Genomic DNA, 27819 nt, shown 5'->3' with positions numbered 1-27819 from the left:
ACTACGTCTGAGGTTGGAGGGATGTTACGTATGACGCAACGGGCGCGTGGAGGGAGCGCGCACGTTCACGGGCAGTGTGCTCGAGCGAGGGTTTCTGTCGCCATCGGACGAAAGACCTGCCGTGCAGAACACCGTTCCTCAGTAATGAATGATGTACTCATTATGAATCCAAAAAAGGCGGCCAAGACTTCTAGCCAACCCGGCCAAGACCAAATAGAAGCTATGGACACGAGAAGTACTGCTACCGGACAAGGCAACGCCGGACCCGTCGCCGACGGGACGAATAGAGACTCAGAATCATTTTTATTGGCTCATGAGAGCCGTGGCACCGAGGAAAGGTGACAGCTCGTACCATGGATGCCCGCGGTGTCACGTCTAGTGATGATGATGATGAGATGATATTACTTAGCAGTAATGTTTTCAGAGGACCTCACCGGGAAAATCATATCAATAACACCGTTTCAAGTGCATGTAAATCACTCGGACATATCAAACAGTACCTTTTCCGCTCATCTCAGACAGTCAAACTAACCGCCTACAAAGCATTTGTGCGATCCAAACTCGAATACGCCAACATCATCTGGTGGCCTCATCAAGCATATACTTCTTAACAAGCTCGAATCTGTTCAAAACAAGGCACCACGCTACATCATGCATGACTAATCACGAACCTCGAGTGTCACTATTATTAAAAATAACCTGGAGTTGAAACGCCTAACCGTTAGAACCAAACTAGCCCGACTTGCGTCCTTTCATGGCATCTACTACTCATCATCAGAATTTCGTATTCACCTTACACTTCAAAGCGCAGCGATCATCCACTGAAAATTCAGCCTATCTTCTCCAGAACTAACAAATTTCAAAATTTCCCCTTTTACTTGCTATTGCCGACTAGAATTCCTTACCCGCTCACATCGTCCATGAAACTAATACCAATAAATTTTTTGACATTTGTATTCTCATTTGTAAAGTGTGATCAATGAATGTTTTTGTTTTGTTTTGCGTTTACCTTTAAAGATTGTGCATTAAATGTTGTATTTATTGCCCCCCCTCATGTAATGTATCCCAATTGGGATACCTTTGAGGAAAATAAATCAGATCTGATCTGATAAATCTGATCTAAGCAGGCCAGGCCGGCACAGCGCCCGCGATACAAAAAAAAAACAATAACAATAAATAAAACATTTCTTGAGGTTGCCTCTGTATTTCAATTCAGGGCTCGGAAAATACCGCAATATATTTACCGCAACCGAGGCAAAGAAGAAGAAACCGGCGGACAAGAAGGCTCCGGCAAGTTTCATAGGGAAGATCGCAAGGAGACGGTACCGGCGCCGCCAATGGTGCCAGCTGCTGCACCTGCACTTCCAGACGCTACGTCCGACAAAGCCGTGACGACTCGGCAACACGGCGCGACGCAAGCTGCGTCGGAACTCGTGAACATTGCAGGTGCGACACAAGCTGAGGTCGAAGGTATCGAAGAGGAGCAGTTACCAGAGAACGGCGGGACACCCATCACGTAACTACAAAAAGAAAAGGAAGAAGGTCAGGTGCGACCCAACACAGACAGCTGCCGTCGCCGCCGCTAAATCTAGGCAACGCCGTCGCCAGTTCGAGTACAAGATCCGCCCGACGAAATCAAGTATACCGGTCAAGCCGCTTTTACCCCAGCTCATGATGCACATCTAGGGCACCCACACGGACGCATTGTTTACTATGCACTAAAGTCACTGGATCCTGAGAAAGTTGCGCCATTGCCTTCCCTACCTGCTAGCCGGACACAAACAGAAACTAACATACAGACAACGAAAACCTCGAAAGGCGATCTGTCCACGTTGCCATGGAAATCGCCATCTTGGTCCATTCAAATCTTCGAGACTTTCAGAGGGTAGTTCTAAACCAGTCGCGCCAAGATCACCATGGAGCATCATCGTACTGGAAGCGTTCCTCGCCAATTTAAGCGTCTTTAGCACTGTGTATAAAGTCAACTTATCAATCATGCCCATTCCACTGATCTCTTACAATTATATTGTTCTTATTGGGTATTTCAAATCAGTAAACTTATTTTTCAGCGCCTCCAGGAACCGACACAGCATGTGGTGGTGGCACGAAGATGTACGCTTGTTTCGCCGGCGTGTGGATAGAAAATCTCGGTATACAAGAAACGTCTTCATAAAGCTACCCGTCACCGGCGAATTTAGATCGGCTCACCAAAAAGGGAGGGATCAAGGAGATATTGCGCACCTCACGGACCAAGATGGCAAGCATATTGGGAGCTAGGCGCTATTTTCCCAGGATCTAGTGACTTTACCATGCACCTAATCGAGAAAGTCAACACGATCTCGATCAAGACCGACTCAAAAGAGGTGGTTGATTTCTTTGAAAACACAACGGAAGTTGATATCGAGCACAAAATCATCCCCGTGCAATTTTGTTTTCGCACGTATACGGCACCAGCTATTCCAGAGGTGTAATATACGACACATACAAAAAGAAACAGGACCCGCAAAACGGCGTCCTTAACCTTGACTTAGAGTCGGAGAAAATACGTGTGGTTGCTGCCCGACGCCTGGGTAAATGCAATACAGCTAGCAGTACTCACGTTTGACGACGAAAAGTTGCCGCGACCCGTCTGATTAAAAAGCGGTACATGCGGGTATTCCCGTATTAACCGAAAGCAGTGGCATGTACCAACTGCTACTTTATTGGCCACAAGCCGGACAAAAGCCCGAATTCTTCGGTTTGGCCACATGCGGCAAGCACCACGACCCAAACCAAGACGAATGCCCCACCGCTAAGGCATGTTTCTGCCAAGGATGCAAGAAGGCGGGCCATCTCGGCACGAACCGCGCGTGTTCCACCTGGCAGGGAACGAACAAGGAATTGAGCGAGGAGGTCAAGAAATCCAAGGAGCTCTACAAGCTTCAACAACAACGGGAGATCGCGACCAGAGAAGTCAGGCTCCCGTCTTTCCCAGCGCCTCATCACTGTGGGCTGGCCTCTCATCTCTCCCGCCTCCGGCACCGGAGGTCTAAGAACTGCGCAACACCTGCACAATCCTCAAAGCCGAACCGGACCCCCCAAGGCCATAGTCCAAGCTCAGGAGGAGGAGGAGGAAAGAACATTTATTGTCCGACAGAATTGGCATTCTCCCTCCCCCCTCGGCACCTGGCCGGGGAGGCAGGAGGCACCGCTTTAGATGCTGGCCAGGAGGTCTTGTGTCCTGGCGGCCTCTTCAGCCAGTCGGACGAGGCGGAGCTGGAGCTCAGGGTCTGAACTGCGCAGCAGGGTCTCCCAGGATTCTTTAGAAGCGACATTTAGCGCCCTCCCAGGAGAATTTGAGCATTCCCAGATTATATGGTCGAGAAACCCTCTCAACCCGCAGTGTGTACACTCGTCTGATCTTATATCCGAGAACATATGGTGAAGCAGGATTGGGTGTGGGTACGTGTATGTTTGGAGTCGTCGCCACGCGACTGCCTGCGTATTATTTAATGACGGGTCTGGTGGGGGTACCAGCCTACGTTCCAATCTGTAATGTTGAGTAATTTCCCCATATTTTACCATGCGTTCACCGCTCCCTTGCCAGAGGGGGTCCTCACCAGCCCGGTCGTATAAACCTCGAGCTAGCTCGTGAGCCGCCTCGTTGACGGGGACGGAGGCATGTGCCGGTGTCCAGTTCAACGTAATTTTCCTCGCAATTTGTCGCTGATCGAGAATCTTCGCCGCCGCAGGCGAGATTCTGCCTGCACTAAAATTTTGGATGGCAGTTTTACTGTCGCTTATGATAAAATTTGCTTCCGTGCCGACGCAAGCCAATGCTACCGCAACTTCCTCCGCCACTGCAGCGGAGCGCGTCCTTAAAGGGGCCCTGCAAGCACGTTTTTACTAATTGTTAATTTGTACCAAACCTGAGCGCACTGAACGTAGTAACTTAGTGTAACTTTTATTTTCTTGAAATTCGCTTTATTTTAAAAGTTATAGGCAAATCAAAATTACAAAAACAAGCAAAAAATAACCTCCCTCATGACGTCCTTGGTTGCTTGAGGGACGACGCTCCAGGCAGGACGATCGAATTTGTCGAGCTGCTACTTATCCGCGATTTGCGCAGGCTGCAAAGGCTAGAACAGAAAGGCGATTACTGCGAAGGCGATTAGTACGAATTGGCACTGACGGACGAAGTTAGTTTCCGTCGCCTGAACCTGGACAAGTCTTTTCGGACGGATCGAGAAGTCCGGGTCTGATAGGCCTAGAGCCAGACAAGTCTGACGTCGGCAGAGCTGGACGGACTCGACGTTGCAGCTGGTGTCAGCTGCGGAAAAGACGGAGGCCCTACGCAAGCAAGCAACGGATCCCAATGGGAGTCCATCGAAGCTTCTGGAAGCGAAGATCCCCGAGCAACGAGCGAAAGCCACCTTCAAGCCAGGCTAAATGGTACGAGGCCCACGTACGTTAAGTCTGCTCGACGGCGGGTCGCGATTAGCGAAGCGGGGGAGGGGCTTCACAAACGAATTCGAAGACCGAGTGCCGAGAGTATCGACACCATAGCGTCGGAAGTACCGGAGGACAGCACCGAGAACTCCATGGAAGTCAACGAGACAGAGGGCGGTTCAAGAGGGGAATCGAAGACCTATGAAGGTCCTGATTACGAGGGTGAGCCATGGCAAGAAGTGTATTAACGAAAGCGCAAGGCAAGGCAAGAAACTATGGACGTCGACACGCTTGCTACGACAAGCGCAAAGAAGCTAACGAATCAAGAGGAACGCTATGTGGTCGTCTTCAGAGCCCAAGAACGATACGACCTCACGAGTATTCCTACTAGCACACTTCAAAGAAACTTCTACACCGCACTGAACATCAAGCAGGCACAGTGCACAAGGGAAGAACTGCCGACATTCAGGACGTCAAAAGTCACCAATACAATTTCGGCCATAGTTCGGGACCGCCTGCAGGCACAAACCTTGCTGAAGATTAGAAGCCTCAAGGCGTCAGACAAGGCAGTGACAGTGATCGCCCACGAAATACCCCCGGAGGACACATGTAGAGGGGTGGCACACGGAGTAGACCCGAGGGAGACTGCGGGCGAACTGCACGAGGCACTCCACTGCAGGACACAAGAAATTCTCTACGCCAGGCCACTGGGCAGCAGAGGGCTGGCACTGGTCACATTCCAGGGAAAACGTCCACCGAGGACGATATTGTACCATGGTTTCATCACCAAGGTGACTCTGTACAAGCCCACTACAGTGGTTTGTCGTCGGTGTCAAGGCCTGGGCCACAAGGAAATGGTGTGCACTAGGAAACCAAGGTGCACCGAGTGCGGCTGCATTATTCAAGACGGCCACGTTTGCCAGCGTAAGTACTGCGTAAACTGCCGATCGCTCACGTATCTAGCGACGGACAACAAATGCCCGGCGAAAATTCGGGCAGACAAGATGCTGCAGCAGAAGACCAGAAAGGGCGGGCCGTCAAGTAGGCAAGCAGCCACGGCGACGGGGCAGAGGACGGAGGTAGAACCGCCCCACGTGACCATAGACGAATTTCCACCGCTAGAAGCAAGAAGTAGTGCACTCAAGAAAAATTCACCAGCCCGCAAGAGTAGAAGCAGGAGCGCCGCAGCTGGTAGCACCAGGAATGGCAGGAAGGCGTCTCGAAGTGCGTCACGTAACGAAAAACAAACCATCACGTTGCGCGGAAGGTCACCGTCAGCTCGACGGGTTCGCAACAATGAAAAAAGCTATGCCGAAGCCGCGAAGATACCGAAAGGCTACTACGCCGATGATGACGACGAGGTCAAGGCATGGCAAACAGAGCTCCGAGCCATCGAAGCAAGAAATCAAGCGGACGCCGACAAATGCAGGCGCCTCGAGACTGAACTACTGCAACTTCGACAGAAGATCGAGGAAGAAAGCAGGCGTCGCGAGGCACGAAAATGCAACATTTTAGGTCACATCAAGACAGCGATAGAGGCCAGGAAGACACAACAAGAGCAGCAAAGAAAACAGCGTGAGCAGCAGGCAGACAGCCCAGCTTCTCGGGGAAGAGATCCAATTCGCGAGGAGAGGACCGAAGGGACGGCGACTGCAAGCAGCTTAACACCGCAGCAACCTACGGAATGGCAAGTGGCATTACAGCGAATGCAAGCCCAGATACAAGCACAGATGCAGACCCAGATGCAACAGATACAACAGCAAATGTTACAAATGCAACAGATGCTGACGTCCCAGCAGGCTCTACCGACCAGCTGCCCTACGCCACAAGATAGCCAACAATGATGCAAGCAAGGAAGCGCTAAGAATCCTACAATGGAATTGTCGCGGTCTCGCAAGCAGAAGGGCAGAGCTCGTCCAACGACTCAAGAATGGAACTTTTGACATTCTTTTATTGCAAGAAACGAAGTCGGATCAGATCACATTACCAGGATTCAAACAATATTACATGCCATCTATCACGCACACCTACAGGAAGGAAAAGAAAATCCAGGCACAAGCGGCTGTTTTTGCGCAGGCGAAGCTACCATACATCACCATCGACACATCCCAGTGGTGTACGGAACTCCAAGAAGTTGTGGCGCTACGCGTAGCGCTGCAATCCACGAGCAAGAGGCTCACGGTGGCCTCGGCGTACAACAGGCCGCACACTACGAAGGACTTTTCTTGGATCAGGCACCTACGCAAAGAATATTTTGATGACTTCATGGTCCTGGGAGGCGATCTCAATACACACGTAGAACACTGGGCGATAGGCGACACGGCAAGGGGGACCGCAGACCTGCGCGACATCACAGAGCAGGCGGATATGGCCCTAATAAACGACTTCAGCAGAGCAACGAGGTATGCAACGGGATCAGGGCACAGAGACTCCATCATCGACGTCACGATAGCGCCTGCAAGCACCGCACGGAAGTTACAGTGGTCCATATTAGACGACGCCTGGGGAAGCGACCATTTCCCCATTGTCATGGAGCTGGACATCGGAGCCAAGAGCAGCCCAGGCAAAAAACAGACCAAAACGATAATCTGGGATGACTTTCGGAAGAACATCGAAGACCAGGGAGAAGACTTTGAGTTCCAACACGTCGCAACCCTCCTGACGACAGCGGCCAGGATAGCCGTTGACGAGCGCCAAGTGGACGAGGACACTCCAACGCCAGATACGCATCTTCTCTCATTATGGGACAGAAGAACGGCAGCACTCACAACCTACAGAAAGAAGAAGCTGAGAAAGTATCTCATAAAAGTGAACAAGCTCACCAAAGAGGCAAGCCAGTACGCAAGCCAGCTTGGCTTCGACAGATGGATAGAATATTGTGAGACCTTTGATAGACTCACAAACATGGGAGACGTATGGCGGACTTTACACTCTATGTACGGTAAAAAGAAGGGAGTCAGTCCCGTTCCCGTGATAGCCCTAATGTCAAACGAGAAGATGGAGGACATCCTCAAGCAGCTTGGGGAAGTGTTTTTCCCTCAACCAACCGAAAAGCCCGACCCGAGCACCTACTGGAGGAAGCATACCGGACCGTCCAGGCAATCCGAAGATCAGCCTTTCACGGAATGGGAGATGGATGCAGCAATCAAGCAATGCCGATCAAAGAGTACACCTGGACCTGATGGGATCACCGCCCCCATGCTTAAGAACGCTCCGGAGTCAGCCAGGCGAGCAATGTTGCAATGGTTCAACCAAATCTGGGACACTGGCGATTTCCCGGAAGAATGGAGGATATCCGTGGTGACGCCGATTCCGAAAGCTGGGAAACCCGCGACAGATCCGGCGAACGTACGGCCGATCTCCCTCACCTCTATCATGGGAAAGCTCATGGAGAGAATGGTCCTGGCCAGAATCCAGCACAACATACGCCACAAAGGAATACTCCACCCCACGCAGACTGGGTTTCGGGCTAACCTAAGTACCCACGACAGCCTGCTTATGATCTACAACGATGTTATCGATCGGCCGCGAAGCGATGGAAGTCTGAGAGTAATCGTAGCAATTGACATCAAGAAAGCGTTTTACAGCGTCCCCCACGAATCTGTCGTCGGCAAGATGGAAGAGCAGGGGCTCACTGGCAAACAACTGGATTTTGTGAAATCTTTCCTTGCGAACCGCAAGTACAGAGTAAAGGCAGGTTACGGAAAGGAAGCGCGAGAAGGCCCGACTAGCGAAAACAACATCGTCGTGCCGCAAGGAGCAGTTCTCTCGCCAACGCTATTTAACCTAGTTATGGCACCACTGCTCTGGCGGCTCTACAAGATCGAGAAGCTGAAAGCGACGGCGTATGCAGACGACGTCACTATATGGACGCATGAAGGTACGCCAGAGCAACAGGACGGAGCACTGCAAGAAGGACTAAATACCATCGGCGACTTTTCGAAAGAAGTAGGGATGAGACCATCCCCAGAAAAAGACTAAATACACCGTGTTCGGGGCCGGTAACGTCCAAAGAAACCTGCAGCTTACCTTCGCCGGGGACCCAATCGTTCGCATCAAGCTTTTAGGGGTCACCTTCGGAAACTCACCCAGCATCACTGACAAGTGGATGGCCGAGATGAGAAAGAAGTGGAAGCAAGGCCTCAACCTAGTCAGAAGAATCTCCCATCGACTTGGAGGAGCCGGAGAAGCAACGGCAAGGAAGTTAGTAATGGACACACTGGTCTCGAAAATCACATATGCGGCGCGATTTTATTCATTACGGTCGTGTCACAAGAACCAGTTCCGAGCTATGCTCAATGACGCACGAAGAGCCATCTTGGGGCTACCAAGAAGTACAAAAACGGAGAGGATGAGCCAACTCATCTTTTTGCCAGAAATTGAGGACCTACTGGTGCAGCAGACAGTGACGCACAAGGCGCGTGTGCATCACACAGAAGGCCGAGCAGTGGCAAGCTACATAGGCATCAAGCTCCCGGAGACCCTAGACCCCCTCCCCCCAAGCAAGGCACCGTGGGATGTGATTAGCGTCACGCAAGGTGCGAAACCCCTTCCAAGAAATATGGACCCGGAGCGACGCAAAGCCCGCAGGAAAAGGTACGCCCAACAGCACAAGAAGGAGGTCAAGGAGCTGTTGGCAAGCCAGCACAACACAGTGGTGTACGTCGATGGAGCAACAAAAGGGAAGGAGTATGCCGCAGGAGCAGTCTTCTACAGAGGCGAGGGGGCAACTCCCTTTGAAATTGCCACTAGCTGCGGACTGGGCACGGAGGTCACATCAGACACGGTAGAAGAAGCGGCTCTTCTGTTCACGTTGGGAGTATACGGGCACCTCCCCGGCAAGAAAAGAAACCTCGTTATCTATACGGACTCCCAGGAGGAGATACGAAACATGTACAAGCTCAAGGCAACTGCAAACCCGACGGTACACGCCTTCTTCGACACGGCGCTCAGCCTATACCGGGAGCACGGCACAAGAATCAGTGTACGATGGGTCCTGGGACACCAGGAGATCTCAGGAAACGACATGGCTCACGCAGCGGCACAGTGCGGGATGAGAAGAATTCCTCAGTTACCATCCCAACAGGCATCCAACTGCGAAGAGTCAGTCGAACAGCCAGAAAATACGGCATGCTACGACCCCGTCGAAGAGCTGCGTAGATGTCGCAAGATGCGAAAGATTCAGCTAGCGGAAAAGTGGCAACCCGAGGACTACCCGCTTCCGGCGAAATCCTTCAAGCGAAAGGAAACGGTTCAACTTCGGCGCATCCGTACCGAAGGCGCGGCCACGCCAAGGCTCAAGTACCACATCAACCTCTCGCAATCTCGCCGTACGCGGTCCCTCCGGACCCGCGATGTCAGAGATGCAAGGATCCAGGGCCCGTTTGCTCGAAGCTGGTTAACTAACCGCGGTTAACCGGATTTCCCTACGACGGGGAATTTTGGGTCACGTGACCGGCAGAGTAAGGACGGCGGGGAAACATGGCGGTGCCCCGGTGAGTGAGCTCCGCTCGCTTTGGAACTAATACGTCGCAGTAGCTGCAGTAGCGGGCGCGTTAGTCAGCAATGAATGGTGCAGGAGGTTTTCGCGCTGCATTACCTCACTTAAAACGCAAAACATGAGCAATGACCTCGCCGCATTTTTTAGATAGACTTTCGACTCTGACCATTCCTAAGCCTAAATGAACGCGATAGTTGTCGGCATGGCAACGTTTTTGGAAAGTGGATTGCCTTGACTCAATCGGCCGGGTATTGATAGCACACAGAAGCATGGAGCGTTCCCATAGACCTCTTGCTAAATTTCAAAAGCACCGAGGTGCATGCTACGAGTGTAGTTACACGCGCTGCACCTGCTGGCGTCTGCAGTAATAACTGTTCTGAAGCAAAAAGCCTAAAACAAATGTTGCCGTGCACGGGCGTTCGTCAACGATTTATTATGATTATTTACTTCAAATCTTTTATAAGTGGAAGGCCAGCGCGCGCGGATCATAGAATTACACTTCCAGCGTTCTTCTCGATGTTCGGGTAATTTAATAGGTCAATTTTCAGTGGAGCCAAGTTACAGGTTTTTCAATTTATGAGTTCTCACATGCTGGCCAACCATGCTGCCGGTGTACCGCCCGCCTTTCACTGCTCACTTCTTTCTCATCGTTTTTAGGACTCAACTTCGTCGTCCTCTTTCGAAGTCGGAAGGAAATTTCAACGAGGCTTTTCTTCACTTCATACAGCCAAATATTTAGAAAATTTCCAAACAAGGGTTAATTTAGTTTTACCTTGCCAATTATTTGTACCACGAGCAATAAAAATGGTTTCTTAAGCTCAAATGTATGCCACGCTGCGTCGCGAAAACCAGGCAGCGCGCATTTTTTGGGTCCCCCCATTTCGGGAACCTTTCCACAGAAGCCACTTATATTCGCTACAGCCAGTAGGTGACACCAGCCACCGCCCCATAATAAAACACGGAGCTATCGCTCATCCAGCCCTCTTCAAACTTGGCTAGGTACTTGTAGGTACCTAGTAGGGAAGGTCGGTTAACTTTTAACCGCGGTTAACTCAACTTAACTGCTGTTTCGCAGCACCACAGATACCGCACTATACTCTCTGACAGCTATATCAGAAGAAGTGAAGAGCGCGAGCGCACTGCTTTGATAGATGCTCAAGCGCACGTTCGCCCATAGCTTTGACTGCATAGCCGCAGAATGTTGTCCGCAAGTATTGTGCGCTATCTGTGGCTTAGCGTAACTGCAGTTAATTGTGACCGTGTAACAAGGGTATTAACCGGCTTCGAGCAAACGGGCCCAGAAGCCATTCCCAGGCTCGACCATCTCCTATGGGAATGCCAAGCTCTAGCCTTGTGCAGAGTGGAAGCCATCGAGACGCTGCCCGAGGAAGAAAGACCCAAGAGACTCGTGGATTGGACGCACCCGCAGGGCGAAGCCCAACGCCGGACGAGGATCCTCCAGTCGCTTCTGGACTTCGTAGCCAAGTCAGATCTTGGGGACTCCATATGAAAACATCCCTCATGACCCATCGCACAGTCATCTCTCATCACCCATAATCACGCAAGAACGAGGCTGCCAGATCCGAGGATCACCGCGGCGCGGATAATCTTTCTATTCGTAGTTCTTGGTTTCCAATAAACGTTTTCTACCTACCTACCTGGTTGCTTGAGCGCCCGTGAACTAGAGGAGGGGTAGTGAGCTCATCGCGAGCGCTCACGGCTACCGCACTCCGTGTCGACGGCGCGAGAGGGCGCCACTAAAGCGTGTTCTGGACAGGCTGTATGCAGCGGGCAGCCAGAGCGGTTCTCATTGCATTTGCTGCGTGATTAAACACTAATTCGGCATGACACTTCATTGGCCGCAAACGAGAGCAAACAAGGGGTAAAGATCAGTTCAGAATGGGAGCCACTTCGCGCTGCCATACCGCGAAACGGCCAAACGGCAAGACAAGCATCTCGCCGAAGGCCTTCGGAAGGCTTGGAGCCGGTCGGATCCTCCTGCCCATACGACCGCAGCGCTGCCGCGTACATCCGGGATTTTTCCGTGTCGGCGCCTGATCCCACTACTTCTTTCTAGTATGCGCCGCCTTTTCCACCGCTTGGTGGCGGGTATGTCGACGGGTCATTTCAGGTTTCCGTACTTTATAAACTGTATTTGTTTCTTTTTTGTTCTAAAATAGTGAACAAAAACTACTTTTATAAGTAATTGAAACGGTTCGCGCCATTTCTATTTTGTATTTCGACTAAAAAGGAGCTTTTAGCGGCTCTGACCAGTAGTAAGCCAAGGACCAAAGACGTCACATTTTGCGCGCTTTCGGTACCGCGGGTCGCCCTCGTCGGTGGAGGAGGTTTCCGCGTCGTCCGGTTAAAATATGACGCACTGATAATTAGTTACTCTCTCCGTGCCCGCTGGCTTGCCCGAACCCCAAGAGACGTGGAAACCGCAAAAAAGGTAGATGCTTAAATATGATTGCAGGGCCCCTTTAAGGAGACTGCCGTAACGGCATTTCCGCGGCCATCGACTACCGCGGCTACCGCTCGTCCGTCGTGGCCACAAGCGGCGTCCACATACGCTGCCTGCTCCGAGGGCAAATGGCCTCTGCTCTCTTCTCTTTTCTGATCTTATTATGCTCGGGATGCATATTCTTAAGTAAGGGGGGGATGGTTAGCCAGCTTCTGATTCCCTCCTTTTTTCTGCCTTCAAGATTGGGACCCTGTGCGGATTGATTCCTACTTTAGCCAGGATAGTCCTGCCCGTTTTTGTGGCGCACAATCTCTCAATCTGAGATGTGCGCACCGCTTCCGCCAGTTCCACCCACGTGTTGTGCATCCCGAGCGCCAAAAGTCGCTCCGTGGATGTGCACGTGGGCAGGCCCAGCGCGCGCTTGACGCATCTACGTATTAATCCGTCAATTTTCATCTTTTCTGCCGACTTTAAGTCGAGATAAGGCGTAGAGCAGCTAACTCTGCTGAATATGAAAGCTTGTACCAGCCTCATTAAATTCTTTTCTTTTAATCCTCGCCCTTTGCTCGCAACCCGCCTGATGAGGCTCAGTGTCTGCATCACGTGGCTCTCCAATCGCTTTAGAGTCTCTCCGTTGTGGCCGTGAGACTGGAGAACTAGGCCGAGAATTCGTATCTGTTCTACTTTTGGGACCTCTGCTCCCGCTACCTGAATTAGAATATCCGACGGTGCCTTACACCGGAGATGCTTAGGGTTGTAGACGAATAGTTCCGATTTTTGTGGCGAACAAGCCAATCCTCGCTCGGCCGCGTACCTCACGATTGTGTCGGTCGCCGCCTGGAGCCTTTGTTCAATTTCCGAGTCACTACCCTAGTTGACCCATAAGGTAATGTCATCTGCGTAGAGGCTGAATTGTTGCCCCTCGATGCGTTCCAACTGCCCGGGGAGCGCGCACATGGCCACGTTAAAGAGGAGGGGGGACAACACCGAGCCCTGGGGCGTGCCCCTGCTGCCCAGTTCAAGAATGGAAGATTCGATAGATTGGAATTTTACGCAGGCCGTCCTGCCGGAAAGGAAGTTTCGCACGTAATTGAAAGTTTTAGTGCCCACATTTAGATTGCTAAGTCCGGTAAGTACCGACTCGTGCTTTACGTTGTCGAAGGCTTTCGTCAGGTCTAGCCCTAGGATCACCTTGGCATCCTTAGACCGCGAGCCGACAATGTCGTGTTTAATCTGAAGCATGATATCCTGCGTGCACAGATGAGGGCGGAACCCGATCATTGTGTGCGGCAAGAGGTCCTGCTTTTCCAGGTATTCGATTAATCTCGTCTGGATGACGTGCTCCATTAGCTTTCCTATGCACGAGGTAAGCGATATGGGCCTGAGATTCCCGAGCTGCGGAGGCTCGCCCGGCTTGGGTATTAAGGTGACGTTTGCCGTTTTCCATTGCTGCGGCAGCTCGCCTTTGTCCCAGCATTCTTGCATGTACTCCGTTAGGTAACCTATCGAGGTATCATCCAAGTTCCTGAGCATTTTATTTGTAATCCCGCCAGGACCCGGGGCAGACTTTGTGCGGAGCCTAACTAATTCCGCTCTAACTTCCGCTTCAGTGATGGGGGCATCAAGCGCCTCGTTGTGCGCACCACCATAGTCTGGAAGGGGAGTTTGATGGGTCTTTTGACGGCGGCGACGACGATTTCATGCAGAAACTAATAGAAAATCCAAGCTCAGGAAGAAGAAAATAACCAGTACAAATCAGCCCTCACCCAAATGAGACCGCTCACCCCAGCCTTCCTCAAAGCACAGTAAGAGTGCTTCAATGGAATTACCTGGGGCTTCGCAAGCGAGCGGCGAAGCTCAGGGAACGACTGTTAGATAAGCTTGACGACAAACCGAACGCATTACTACTTCAGAAAACCAACGCACCCGACATCAACTTTACAAGCTACACGGTCGCTCCAGCCCATCCATCACATCAGAACGCCCAGGTCAATCACCTAACCCCCCGGAGAAGGTTGTTGTTTAGGGTCCATATCACTTGAGCGAATGACATTTTAGCGATGACACTTTAGCGAAAAGAGGTCATTTGAGCGAATCGACATTTTAGCGAATGATGTTTTAGCGAATATTGGTCATTTAAGTGAATGACATTTTAGCGAATGATGTTTTAGTGAATAAGCTTGTTTCGATTATTTTTCTTCACCATAGCCAGAAATGCTTGTCTGGCTTTTTCTTTTTTTTTCACCGCGGCGGAAAACAACGACACGGAAATGACTATTTTGGTTTAAGTAAAAGAACGTAGCAATTTATTGCGAGCCACCACAGCGTGTAACCTCCCAAATACACATAGCAGAGTGGAAGTTGCTCGCCGATAAATAGCTGGCGACGGGTCAAAAGGGTCACCCGGGTCCCCCGTGATCACTACGACGTGGTTACCTGTCGTTGAAAAAATCCTGAAGAAGCGTTACGTGGTATCACCGCTATCACTGCGATCGTTGTAACTTCGTTGGCTTCGGTGACTCGTGCTTCTGTGATTCGAACAGAAGTTCTCTTTTACTAACGACGAACGGTGTCGAAGCACAACACAGTTCATAGCCAGAATGTAATATCACGCGTATCCCGCAGTACAGCTGCCGCAGTTAGGAAATCTTAACAGCTTCAGCGATGTCAGAACATCCCATGTCACAAAAAATTCGCCCGAAACCATGTGAGTGTCGAAGTAAAATAAATTGTGTTCGCTCAAACAATTCTACGTCCCTAGGTGACAGGTAGTAACTCAGGGTGGGTTATTTTTGCCATGTGAAAAACTCCAGCGTTCTACCTTTGAACCTTAGGCAAACAGTACTTTAGGCTGATACGTAGAATAGGTCTTAAAAAGCGCACTCTGCTTAATTACTTCTTTTTAATAAAAGCCTAATTTCCAAAAATATAGCACGAATTCTTTATAAATGAATGTATAGGTAAACCAAGACAGGCTGAAGATTTCTATCAGGCGGTATCTTACGCTATCTGCCCTTAAGCTTTTGCGGCCTTTTTTGTTTGTTACAGTAATTTATTTTCCCCTAAGACCATTGCAATTACCAGCGGGCAGGAAAAATAATCACCAGTCGGTTCAGTTTATGAGGATGATTACGAATATTTTGTGGCTACTTTCCCTGATTTGAGTCAACGCACTGGTTCTGGTGGCGTCATCGTGCCACCTTCCAAATTTGTCGTCTTCTTCGAATTCGAATACTTTCTATACCTTGCAAAACTAGCTGACACCAGTGACCAACTAGCAGGGAATCCGTGACAGAGTGGGTAGCACGTGGAGCGAAAGCTCACGCCGCAGAGCCCGGGGGTCCTGGGTTCAATCAGTTCAATCCCCACCCCTGCTCGTTTCGATCTGGATGAGCATCGTACCGCGTGCGGTCGTGTATCACGACCGCACGCGGTACGATGCGGTCGTGAAACACGACCGCATCGTACCGCATCGTACTGACAGATACGTAAGCAAGCCGTCTCTAAGGAGACGGCTTGCTTACGTATCTGTCAGTCGCTTTGTGTATACAGAAAGCTTCGATTAGTTCTCTTTCTATTTTTTTATTCCCTTTCTTGATAAACCTTGTGCGCTCAAACAAAGGTTCGCACCCACATCGTTTGCAGTGCACCGCAAGATGCCCACCCAAAATACTGCGTACGGCAAGCCTGTGTATCTCGAAAGATGTATCTTTTCCGCAACGTGTCATGGCAAGAGTGCCTGTGATTGAATCATGGGTCGTGTCAAGCACCAGGCAACGTTGTACAACCTCCGATGGCCCACCAAGTCGGTCATCAACTCGGCGTCAGAGATGGTTACCCCACTGAACACTAAACTGCCGAACGTGAAAATAAGCCTCCTCCCAAAAGCTGACGTTAAAGCGTCCAGGGGCATAAAAGCACAGGAGTGGGACTCTATTTCTGTTGTGCATCGAATTCAGTCCTACCACTTGTGGCAGTGTACGCGGCCCGACACTTCGCAACCTCAGCTGTTTTAGCAAGAGCAGTAGACGCAGAAATGATATATCTTTAAAAGTAGTGTCCTATGGCTGTAAAAAGCTGATCGAGGTCGCGAGCTTTCGGTGCCCCTGAGAAGAAATGAACAGTGATCGCTACAGGCAAAATGGGGAAAAAATGTTCCTCCTCGGAGTGCCAGGAGAGCGCCGTGACCGACTCAGGTCAGCGTCCGACAGAAAGAATTCACGCGATAAGCTCCGAATGTGCGCGCAGGATCTTGAATAATTAAACTAGTTTCAATTGTACCACTTTAAACATGTCTTGTTTTTTATCACTATTTAAATCTGGTCGTCAGCAGCCCAGCCTCCCCACGAAGGGTAGGCTCCGAAATTCACTGATCCGAAAAATTTGTATTTAAATTGTTGACTTGTACTTCAAACTCAGGTGTAATCTTTTGTATGAATTCTTATTTTTCACGAACTCCTGTCACAGTGCTTTCTCTTCACAAACTTTCTACATTTTTCGACCCCTTGCTTGCCCTTGTTTGAAATCGGCAACGTTCTATATTTCCCTACTCCCGGTACGGTAATTCTGCATATTTTACACCCCGTAAAAAAATCAATAAATTGCAAAGCATTTTTGAAAGGCCTGAAAAGACAAATTATGAGCCTCGATCTGTGTATCGTATTGCACTATACAAGATAGCCACGCGGTGAAGCGAAGTAGTGCTCGCGCTATCAACGCGAGCGCCCGGGACATCGTTCGGAGCCTTTGGACTGAAAGGACACATGCTGGACACAGTGGGACATAACATGGAACTGATAATGATGTCGTAAGAATAAATCACGATACATGGTGTCAGAAGTGGCGGGACCTACTCAAACCCCCAGACCAGACATGTACAAATTACTCAAAAGAGGTAGTTAAGTTACTGAGTATCGACGCCAAAAGTAATTGGAGTAGCCCTATTCAAAATTCCCTCAAGATTCGTAATTTGGGACACTGACTGCCAGTCAGCAGCCTTGGTGGAACGTGCCCTGATGGTCCATCAGATGACGTCTGACTGCCACTGCCAAAGGAATTTCATCAACAAGGGCAGCATTTATATGAGTAAAGCTATAGACCTTTGCAAAAAGAGCGCTCTGGCCGCCGCCATTTTGCGAATCGAGCGACCCCTATCAGCCAGAAATTTCTGGCACCCGCCTGAGCTGTGGAAACCCGGTCAGCGTGACTCCCCACCTGCATTTTGCATTCGGAGTTCGCCGGCTTTTCTTGGAAGTTTTTGCTTTATTCGCTTGTTTAGGATGCTTACCCTTTGTATGTTATCTTCCACTGTGAGAACCAGGGAATACCAGGGCTCGTAGCCTGCTCGGCCTTCGCAGGAAACGAATGAAGAGAGCGAACGCCAAGCAGCCCGCGACGCAGGCAGTTCGACGTTCTTGGAGGATTATTTCCGTTGAGAATATCTCCAAAAAGCCTTCCCGGCTGTGTTCCGGGTTTTCGCGTAAGATAGCTGATAGAGTCGGGTCCGGGGTGTGGGGACGGAATAGACCCCTTTCGAAGCAAAGCGCCCGCTATCGCATGCAAATGCAACCCGGTCCGGCGCCATTGTGAAGTGGTCCCGCTGGCGTAGTCTGATCGGTGCTTTGTGGACGACGATTCCCGGTCTGAGACGCGTGCTGCGTCAAGATGCCAACGCACTGCTGCGTGCCTCTCTGTACGCAGAATGGATACGTTGATGAAAGCGCAAAGAAGGTGCGTATCAGAAGAGTTCTAAAAAGTGTTCTGAAAAACCAAGTCCGCGCGCGCGATCCTTGATGCGGTTTGTGTTCGCGCTGCTGAGCCTGACTTTGACGAGCGTCAGTTCAACTACTTTCTCCTCAGCTTTTGCAGGCCTGATAGAAAACGATCTTATCACCCGTGGGCATGAATGTCGCACACGATAATCCGGACTTCAAAGTTGTAAATGGGCCCGCGGCACCCTCCGTGGTGACCATCGCTTTAAATCGCACGGCGAGTTGATCTGTCGGTGGGCCCCTTATCGGTAGGCTCCTTCCGTTTACTTGCAACTCGAAAGTTGACACCCGGGATAGGAGCGTAGAGCTAGATCATGTGTACACCGCAGCAGAAGGCGTAGTGGAACCAAAGGCCCCCGAGGGATCGCTGGAGCATTCCATTTTAAACGTTTAGCTCGCCTCAGCAAGGCTTTTGTTAGAATTTATACCAGCAGACATAAAATATAACAAATGCTCGTGATAATTTGTAATCGTAATACATAACCCACATTTATTAATCTATAACAAATTGCGTTGTTAATTTGTAATTTCTGAGAATGGTATTATTGATACACTACCTTTTTAATTTGCAGGTGTCCTTCCATAGATTCCCCGAATTGGAGGAAGTCTACCGGAAGTGGATAATTGCTATCAAGCGTGACGAAGGCACATCATTCAAGGTGTCGAAGGCAACCAAAGTGTGCTCGAGGCACTTCGTAGAAAGTGACTTTGTGCGGAATGTGGCTAACGGGCACAGGCTGCTTTATGAGCATGCTGTGCCGTCAGTGTTCAGCTTTAAGAAGCCGCAAGTTGTCAGGAAGCCTCCAAAACAGAGAACGTCAACTGTACCACAAGCAACGCAACCCGAAGCAGACTTGCTACAACCCGAAGCAGACCTGCAACAATCAGAAGACACAACCACTGCCCCCGAGCTGCTAGATGAAGATCCTGGAGCGAGCCCAGTGCCCATGGAACCGCCAGTCTGCATGTGCAGCTTGGAGCCCGAGCTCGAATTAAGGAGGGTAGCAGAGAGGAAGCTGCACAGGGAAATTGAATTGCTGCGAAAGGCACTGAAAGAAACCAAGGCCGAAGTGTACCGACTGAAAGCCGAGCTTCAAAGAGCTCTAGCAAACTGCAAGGTGCTAGAGGAGAAAAATGTGCCTTTCAGCGTTGAAAAATTCCAGGAGAGTGACGAAGACATTCAGTTTTACACCGGACTACCCAATTATGGTACCTTCATTGCTTTCCTCGAGCTCATTGACGCTGGAGAGAATGGTAAAAATATTATTATGCGATCCGGAGTTAGCTTGCATGCTTCAGAAAAGGCTGGACGGCCACGTAAGCTATCGGCAAAGAATCAGCTGTTTCTTGTTCTGGTTAAGTTGAAAGGTGGCATGTTCCATAAACACCTGGGACATTTGTTCGACATTTCAGTAAGTACTGTGTCGAAACTGTTCAGCGCGTGGATGAGCTTTTTTGTATCTCCATCTCACGAACCTGGCTCTCTGGCTACCACGAGAGACCATCGACAGCACCATGCCACCAGCTTTCAGGGAAAAGTATCCGACAACTCGAGTCATCTTAGATGCCACAGAGATTAGGTGTGAGGTGACAAGCTCGTTTGTGACTCAGTGGGGAACGTACTCGTACTACAAATCTACGAACACGTTTAAGGGCCTGGTGGCCATTTCACCCAACGGCCTGGTAACATTTGTGTCCGAGCTTTTTATGGGTTCCGTTTCTGACAAAGAGACTGTCATCCAGAGTGGCCTTCTTGAGATGCCCTTTGATAAGGGCGACTCTGTCATGTCCGACAAGGGCTTTAAGATTGCCGACCTCCTCCAAAAACTTGGCGTAGCACTCAACATTCGTCCATTTTTGAATCGAGGCAAGTTCTCCACCGAGGAAGTCGTAGAAACACACGACATCGCTGCCCTCCGGATTCACGTTGAACGCCGAATCCAGAGAATCAAGTCCTTCCACATTTTCGACCGCCCTATTCCCATCTCGTTGGCACCCCTTGCCAACCAAATATGGACTGTATGCCCAGTCCTCACTAACATGCAGTCCCCACTCATCAGAGACAGTGAGTAAACTGCGAGGTAACTTGTAATGCTCATTGCAAAGCTGATAGCTTCGATTGTTCAAAGGTAATTTATTGTTTAAAGGGATACTACAACAAAAATTCGGCGCTGATTTTTTGGTCTATATATGTGTTCAAAGGAGCAGTATCACATCGAACATACCAATGCCTTGCTAAAAAAGTCTCGAAAAGGAATTTTAAAACAAATTAAACGATTAGCAAAGAGCACCTGATGGATTTCGCTGACGCCTCGTTTGTAATGCTCGTCTAGGAACCTTGACAGCTAGTGACGGAGCTTGTCTCGCCTCCGGCCACGACGAAAGAAGAGGGGAAGGAGGTACTCCTCTCTTCCCGAGAATGCCTTTTGTGTGTCGCAGATGTCGCTATTGTCCCTCTACAAGATTATGGAAGATTAACCCGTCACTCAAAATTCATACAAAGCAGCCGCTTCGGTTGCTGAAACGACTAGGCCATTCTCTCGACGTCAGCCTCGCCATAGCTTTGCTCGTCCCAAGACGAACTACGTCACGATTGCGTTGGATGTCACGTGGTCTCCACTGGGCCTTCTCCGAGCGCTTGTCAGAGTGGGCCGTCTATAACGAAAAATACAGCCACCAAGCTCAAAATACAAACGTGCGATTTTCTTTTACGGATATTGTGGATCATATTCAACCTATCTTTGAACACAACAGGAATATTTAAAATATGTTGAAGTATCCCTTTAACTGAAGTGAATTCACACTGAAAGGATCCGTGTGCCTCACTGCAGATTTGTGTACTCTTCCAGTTAGGAGAGAGGGCGAAATAAAGATTGAGTAGACAGAAATGTCGGCGATTGTCACACTTAACGAATCGAGTGCACCGTGTCTGAATGTTTGCCAAGCCCTGCTAATATTGCTTGTCAGTGCACTTCCACCTTGTGAATAAAAGACTTTTAAACACTTACCATCTATTTGTTGTTGGCAGTCATTAAAGCCCTTAGCACAGAATACTTAATTAGTAAGGGGGCGGTAGCTTTTACAGTTTGCAAAGCTATTGTGAAAAGAGAATAGTACCCTCGCCTAGTGTGTTTACTGAGACAGCTAAAATGGCACATGCAATGGGTCAAACTCGTTTATGCAAAAATGTTCCAAAAGCCAAGACTCGTGATGGTTCAAAGCATAACACCGACTTGAGAAAACAATACTAACAATTTAATCGGCAGTTTCGTCCCAATTTGGAAGACATCGTCAGTGTGCGCCAGGAAACACAAATAAAAAGTACAGCAACCAGTTCGCTATTTAAGGATGCCTGCATACACTTCGGGGAGGGTGATCATGGAGGTGCAGCAACGGGTACGCCTTTTAAGTGTGGGAGAAGGGGGGGGGGGGGAACCGCGGTGCAATGCTAACCACAGTTCCCGCTACGAACTGTATGTGGACGTCCTTAAATAGCGCACTAGTTGCTGTACTTTTCATTTGTGTTCCCTGGCACACACTGACGATGTCTCCTGAATTGGGACGAAACAGCTGATTAAATTGTTAGTATTGTTTTGTCAAGTTGGTGTTATTTGTTTAATAAATTTTTTATTCGGAACACGGAAGGCCCTATCTTGATGTTAGACAACTACCTGCTGCACTCCAGGTGAGGCAGCAACACGTTGAAGTAAAAGTCTTCGAGCCTTGCACTCACGCTCGCCCATTCGCCCGCATTGAACCTTATTCTCTCGATGAGTATGAAGTGCTTTGCGTAGACAATGAAGTCCCCCCACTGTAGCCCGGAAACCGCCATTTGTCCAAGAACTTGGAAGTGATGGGGGTGGCCGTCCTTTAGCTTTGACTGGTCCTGGTCCACTTTGGAGCAGAAGTCCAAGTGCTCGAGCTCGTCCGCAGTCTTCAGCCAGAGAGACGAAGGGCACTTTATCTCCACGATGCCATGAGGAGGGTCTTCGGCAGGATCATACACAATCCTGTCCGGTGACGCTCCAAGCCATGGAGCTTCCGGGTCAACAAAAAGTCCACAGCCGCTGACTGTAACGTGGTGCCCCAATCCTTTTAGGATATCTTCGTAAAACCTTGCAGCGACCGGCTCGTTGATGATGCCGTGCCTGAAAAATTAGATATGGGTTATATTACCACCCAGATATAAATGACGATGCTGTGTCTGCATAAGATGTTCTCATTTCTTTAGCCCAGTGCACACTAGCGGGCACAGGCTGCTTCACAAGCCTGCTTTGCCATCAGTGTTCAGCTTGAACAAGGTGCGAGGTATCAAGAGGCCTCCGAAACAGGGAACACCATGAATCGCACCACAAACAATGCAACCCGAAGCAGGCTTGCAACAGCCCAAAGGCACCACTAGTGTCGCCTCACACTGAAGAGATTTGACAATGCACTTTGGAGAGAAAGCTTAAAGGCCAAAATAGTTCAAACACGTTTTTCAAGTCATAGCAGTGTAGCAGCCGTGCCAGCTGTACCACTGGAGCGAAAGAAAAGAAGCCGAGGCGCACGGAAGGAGAACACGAGACACTAGCTTTGCGATTCGGCGACCGAGCGGACCGGCGCCTAGATCGGACAATGTTTTCTACTGTTTCGGTTTTCTTGTAAATATTGTATATAAAAATATGTTGAGTGCCACCTGACTGGTACCCACAGCAGATTCTGCATTGAGTTGCACAATTTTTTTATTATCAAAAACAATTATGTGCACTTTCAGAGGCATTGACAGTGGAAATTCAGGGTATGATGAAAACAGCTCTAAGTGTGCTTATATGGATGCACAAGATCTATAAACAGCAGCCATACTCTGTTCACTGCTAAGTTGACAGAGCGATAGAAGCTATGTGTATGGCAGACCAGTAAGTGTCGGCTTTGCGCCACACAATCAGGGTCCCTGCCTAAACGAGCGCACAGAGTCAAGCAATAAAAGACTGGAAGAAATTTATCCTCCGAGTATGTAGCCCCCGCCACCCTGTCAGCTTAGGTGTGAATGGAGTACAAGTATATTTATTTTCAAATGATGCTCATTTGTTTTAAGGGAACAAAATAGCACTTTTTTATTACGGTTAGTTGAGTCACTGCCTAGTCACTGCCCTATTTGCCTTTAAGTTGTTCCCACGCACAGTCCTCCGCCTCTTGTTCACAAACCCCTTTTTTACCTCTCCTATATTGTACATCATCTGAGGAAATAGTCTTCCTTTCTCGCCGAGTAAAATCGCTACGGTGAAACTATTCTCGCCAAGTCTGGCCCATAACATTTATAGGTTTAAGGCAGTTCACAAGATATTTCCTCTTGATATAGAATGATGTATTGCATATCTATACACTATGCTTGCTGCTTTGGACCTTGACCTAATATTCAGTTTGGTATGTATTTAAAAGCAAATGCTGTCCTGCCAATAGGGTGGTTTCGTGCGACATAATTCTGGTTCAAAATATTGCCGGAAAGGCGCACAATCGGGGACGTATTTCCTTTCCGTAACACATCGCTTACTCTGTTTTTGTTCCTTTTGAAGTAACCCTCGACGTGTCTCCTAAGGCCGTTTCGGTCAATGACACCCGTCTGCTAACACGTCGGCATGTCCTATACTCTGTCAAAGCTACTGGCGCGAGCGCGTGGCTTCATTTATGGTTTTGTTTGCGCGAGAACGAGTGCAAATGATCAACAAGATCAAGCCCCACGCTCATGCCAGTAGCTTTGACAGCGTTGCACGCTAAGCATGAAGCAGAGTATAACTCTGAATAAAGACCCGTACGTTTGAAAATCGGGTACCAGCTGATATTTTTTATTGTTGCCGACTGCCGTTGAGTGCGGACGATCAAAACACCAAACAACTTAAACGAGAAAGGAAAATCAACCTCACAGCATCCGTTCATAAGAATGCGTAGGGACAAAACTTACACCAAAATTCGTCGTCGACGGAACCACTCGCTGTGCTTCTGAGACTCACCATAACCCCAAACAATGCCAATAAGCGATCAGATGTCCGAAGACATACAGTGGCGGGGAAAGCAACACGGCAGCAGAGTGCAACACCAACATGTTCATTCATTACGCACCGGAAGTAAAACTGTGTTTCGTGAAATCACCCTATAGGGTGATTCCTGTGGCTCATCAAACCTCGGCTCTGCACTAAAAACCTTTCAAGCTTTACTGTAGCACATATCTTTCTTTGGATCTAGCTTCAGAAGGGAGGGGCTTCACTGTCATGTACAAGCCCTGTGCCTCAATGGTATACTCACTGGTCGCTTTCCAGCGCTCCCGTCACCTAAATCTGATCTATGAGACACCGGAGCGCACCTGAATCTGAGCGAGACAGACAGTGCGCTAGTCGAACGCTCGTGAAGTTTTCCGAGTGGCGAAAAGCAAGCCGTGCCGAACGGAAGTTTCTGCGAAACTATCAAACAAAGCAACGTTACAGCCTCAAAACTTCCTCGTACTTTGGTTCTTACCTCTCTGTCAGAGTAGATCCTCATTACTGTGAAAACATGAGCCTTCATTTTGGGCACTGTGCATGGCACTTTGAACAATTGTGCAAACTGTTTCCCCGTTGGCTTCGTAAACACAACCGTCGTCGTTGTCGTCCGAGCTGCTGCTATCACTGCTGTCTGCTAGGTCGACAGCAGCAATGATGCAATGCCCCATCAGCATTAAACGCCATATGGGGAGCACAACACAACGCTGGGATCGGTGCGGCATTTAGGCGCGACAAGTCTGTCAGCCATTCTCTTTCAACCGAACAATGGACTGGCGGAATGGCTGGAGTGACGTGACCGGTTGGCAGCATGTCTGCATCCTGCACGCTCCCACTTCAAAGTCAGAGCGCCTCAAATCGCTACAAGTTGGAGGAATACGAGAGTCGGAGCTTCGATAGCGCTCTAAAAGAACCAGCCGAACATACTTGGAGCGCCCAGCATCGACCAGCTAAATGCACAGCGGCTTTTCAGAGTGCTCTAAAACACTGGAAAGCAACCAGCCGTATATACATGAAAGTAGTCTGCCTGAACATAAATTGATGAAGGAATGAGACAGATGTGCCTTAGCAAACATAGAAACACCTTAAAAGGATGCTGAACCGAAAACTGGATTCCACAAGGCACGGCAGCAAAAGCGTACAAGGGGATGCTACAAACATCAAAACATCACTCATACAACGATATATCAAACGAATGACCATATTTTTCTAAAAAAAAAAAAAAAAGGAGGCGCATTTGACAGTTATGTTTACGTCTTGTTTCTCCAAGGAGAAGGGAATGGCCTCGTGTCTTCTCCGCCGCGCCGCCTTGAGGGGGCGAAACCAAGAGAGGAGGAAACGAGATATCTTGACGTCACGCGCCTCTACAGCCTCGTTCAATCTCGACCTTTTTTCCCCAAAAATATGGCCGCCGATTCGAGATGTCGCCTTACGAGCAATGTGGTAGGGATTGTAGCGTCCCGCCAGCTCCTGCATTGTTTTCTGAAATCAAAATTGTGGTTCCCCATCTCTTTAACATTTGTGGTTTTCATTAACACCTCACCTGACAGCAGGAACTTTTGATATGTCTTTTGGGGTGACGAGGGCATCCAGACCCTTGTCAGTCCACACTGCCCTTCGGAAGGCTGTGCCGAAGTGGGATGCTGTCAACCGCAGCTTGCGCTCTTTACACCACGTGGGATTCCGTGACTGCTGCCTCGTATTCCTCTCGAGGTCTCTCGCCTGCTGTGCTGTTAGCTGCAGGCTCTAGAATATACAAATAAAAAACAATGCTGAAATAATGAACCAGAGCATTTTGTAGTGCAAACTGTTTAGAACCAGATAAATTTATGACTGGTCCTATATAGATGCAAAAATCCCAAAAGGCCGCTCGCTTGGTTACGTTGCCTCACATCAACCACTGTTGGCTGCTTTAAACGGTTCGTGACAGTGACTCCCAGAATACCCCTCGGTGCCGGTGGAGGGAACTGCACCTTTTGCAACAATTTACATGCACCTTTGCATGAGGGACCAAAGTTATTCATTCCATAAAGCTGCTTTTTGTTCCTGGTCTGCTCAATTGTGGACTTACCGACAACTGTATAGTCAACGTGAGTAAAGCTGCAGTCTTTATTTCAATTCACATCAGCTCTGGCATGCCACCGAGTTTCAAGATCAATTTGTTGGCATTGTGTGCAAGCATATCCGACCCATTACGAACATAGGGTGCTCTCAATAACGCAATTTCAAGAACTATTCGTGCGCATACTCAAGTGCAACAACATTAAAACAAACACATAGCCCCCAGCTGCCCCCCCCCCCCCCCCCCTGTAACATAAGAACAATATTATCAGTGAGAATATGATGCGGCAAGCAGAAATCCGTCTCCATAGTTTTCCGTGCACACACAGCAGTGGCAGACCTTACAACCGCACTTCGATGTGATGTCATACAATTGTTCGCTGTATAGTGGCATTTACAATAACGATCTGTATCATTACCTCCAAAATCTCGTTTCCCAGGAACGGAATGTTAATCTCCCATGGTTCCCTTCCACGGAAGAACTGGCATTCTTGTGGGGCTTGGTAGGGGTGGCTTGCGCACTGGGGGATATTGGTGATGACCTTGAGTCCATGGGGGAAGACAGGCTGCTGGTACGCCAGCGGTGCAACAGCCAGTGCAGGGCCGAACTTCGTGTCCTTCGAGGTCTTGTCTTGCACTTGAAGCAAAGCTGCTGCGAAGTCAGTACAGCTGCCAAGGCTGAGGAGTGTTTCCGCAAACTTCCTCGTAGCAGCTTCTTGCTGCTCCTGGCTTCGGGGAGCCACCCTGCTCTCATAGAGGCGGGACATAAGTGGGGTGTCCTGGCCGCCCTCCCTCACACATCTCCAGTCAACTAACTGGATTGAAGTACCGCGGATGTGAGGCCCTCGAGGTACTCTCCACTGTTGCGGCAGGTCCGTGGAGGACAGCTCTGCAGGTGCCTCGCTGAAGCCTCTGGCCTGCAAAAGTGCTACGGTCCGAAGCAGCGCCATCAGGTGGTTGCACGCCACACCTCCAGCAGGGCAGTCACAGTTTCCATCCAAGAGTTGGCCTTGCACGTCTGTTGTTGCCATCACCGTGTAAGGAAGCTGAGTCTTTTTTTTTGCTGCGGAAACAGGAGCCCTTCAGGTGGAAACGTCCTCCGCTGATTAGAATAAAAGAAATCGTACAGAGTGTTTACACATTTCAGAGACTTGAAAGCAGCTGCAGTTGTGAAGTGGACATACACATTTTCAGACAAAATAAGGATCAGTCATCATACACAACCAGCTGCGAATTCCCCTTGCCATGCAAACAGCCTAAGGAAATAGTTTCAACATGCAATCATATATTTCATACATTTACAATAACATTACTGATCCAAGTAACCTATTTCCTTTTTTTTTTCTTTTTTAGGAAAACACCGAAGCTACCACGGTTGGAATTTAGGACATTATATTTGCGATACAGCAACAACTTCTTCAGTTGTGCAGTCATAGCAGTTCAGACGGTTTCTATTTTGGTGCGTTCGCGCTTTACGATATTTTCCGAAAATTCGAACGGGCGAGGCACCGTTCAGAACTACGGGTAAAAGATCATTTGTGCCTCCGCGGCTAACTTCTCGACTGGAAGCTTCAGGCGCCT

At 49.3% G+C, this 27819-nt stretch overlaps 1 protein-coding gene and 2 pseudogenes across 1 annotated transcript; 1 reads left to right on the top strand and 2 right to left on the bottom strand.

Moving 5' to 3' along the window:
- Positions 1-3261: 3261 nt before the first annotated feature.
- On the bottom strand, positions 3262-13652 carry LOC115329622 (annotated as a pseudogene).
- A 4404-nt stretch (positions 13653-18056) lies between these two features.
- LOC115329614 lies at positions 18057-20236 on the top strand (annotated as a pseudogene).
- A 1594-nt stretch (positions 20237-21830) lies between these two features.
- On the bottom strand, positions 21831-27269 carry LOC115329613. The gene is made up of 3 exons (XM_029991317.2): positions 26658-27269; positions 25721-25923; positions 21831-22311 (listed from the first exon to the last, which is right to left on the bottom strand). Exons 1-3 carry the CDS (start codon positions 27267-27269, stop codon positions 21831-21833), a joined length of 1296 nt encoding a protein of 431 aa, XP_029847177.2.
- Positions 27270-27819: the final 550 nt, after the last annotated feature.

Source organism: Ixodes scapularis, unplaced genomic scaffold, assembly GCF_016920785.2.
Source record: "Ixodes scapularis isolate PalLabHiFi unplaced genomic scaffold, ASM1692078v2 PGA_scaffold1__304_contigs__length_218370807, whole genome shotgun sequence".
Classification (NCBI taxonomy): Eukaryota; Metazoa; Arthropoda; class Arachnida; order Ixodida; family Ixodidae; genus Ixodes; species Ixodes scapularis.
The sequence above is the reverse complement of the archived record's forward strand: the minus strand, read 5'-3'. Positions and strand labels throughout refer to the sequence as shown.

Excerpts from the sequence above, each read along its gene's own strand:
- LOC115329613 (XM_029991317.2), bottom strand. The coding sequence starts at position 27,269 with ATGGCAACAACAGACGTGCAAGGCCAACTCTTGGATGGAAACTGTGAC. Across the intron at positions 25,924-26,657 it reads TGGGAAACGAGATTTTGGAG|AGCCTGCAGCTAACAGCACA; the intron begins GTAATGATACAG and ends TGTATATTCTAG. Across the intron at positions 22,312-25,720 it reads TCAAAAGTTCCTGCTGTCAG|GCACGGCATCATCAACGAGC; the intron begins GTGAGGTGTTAA and ends CTAATTTTTCAG.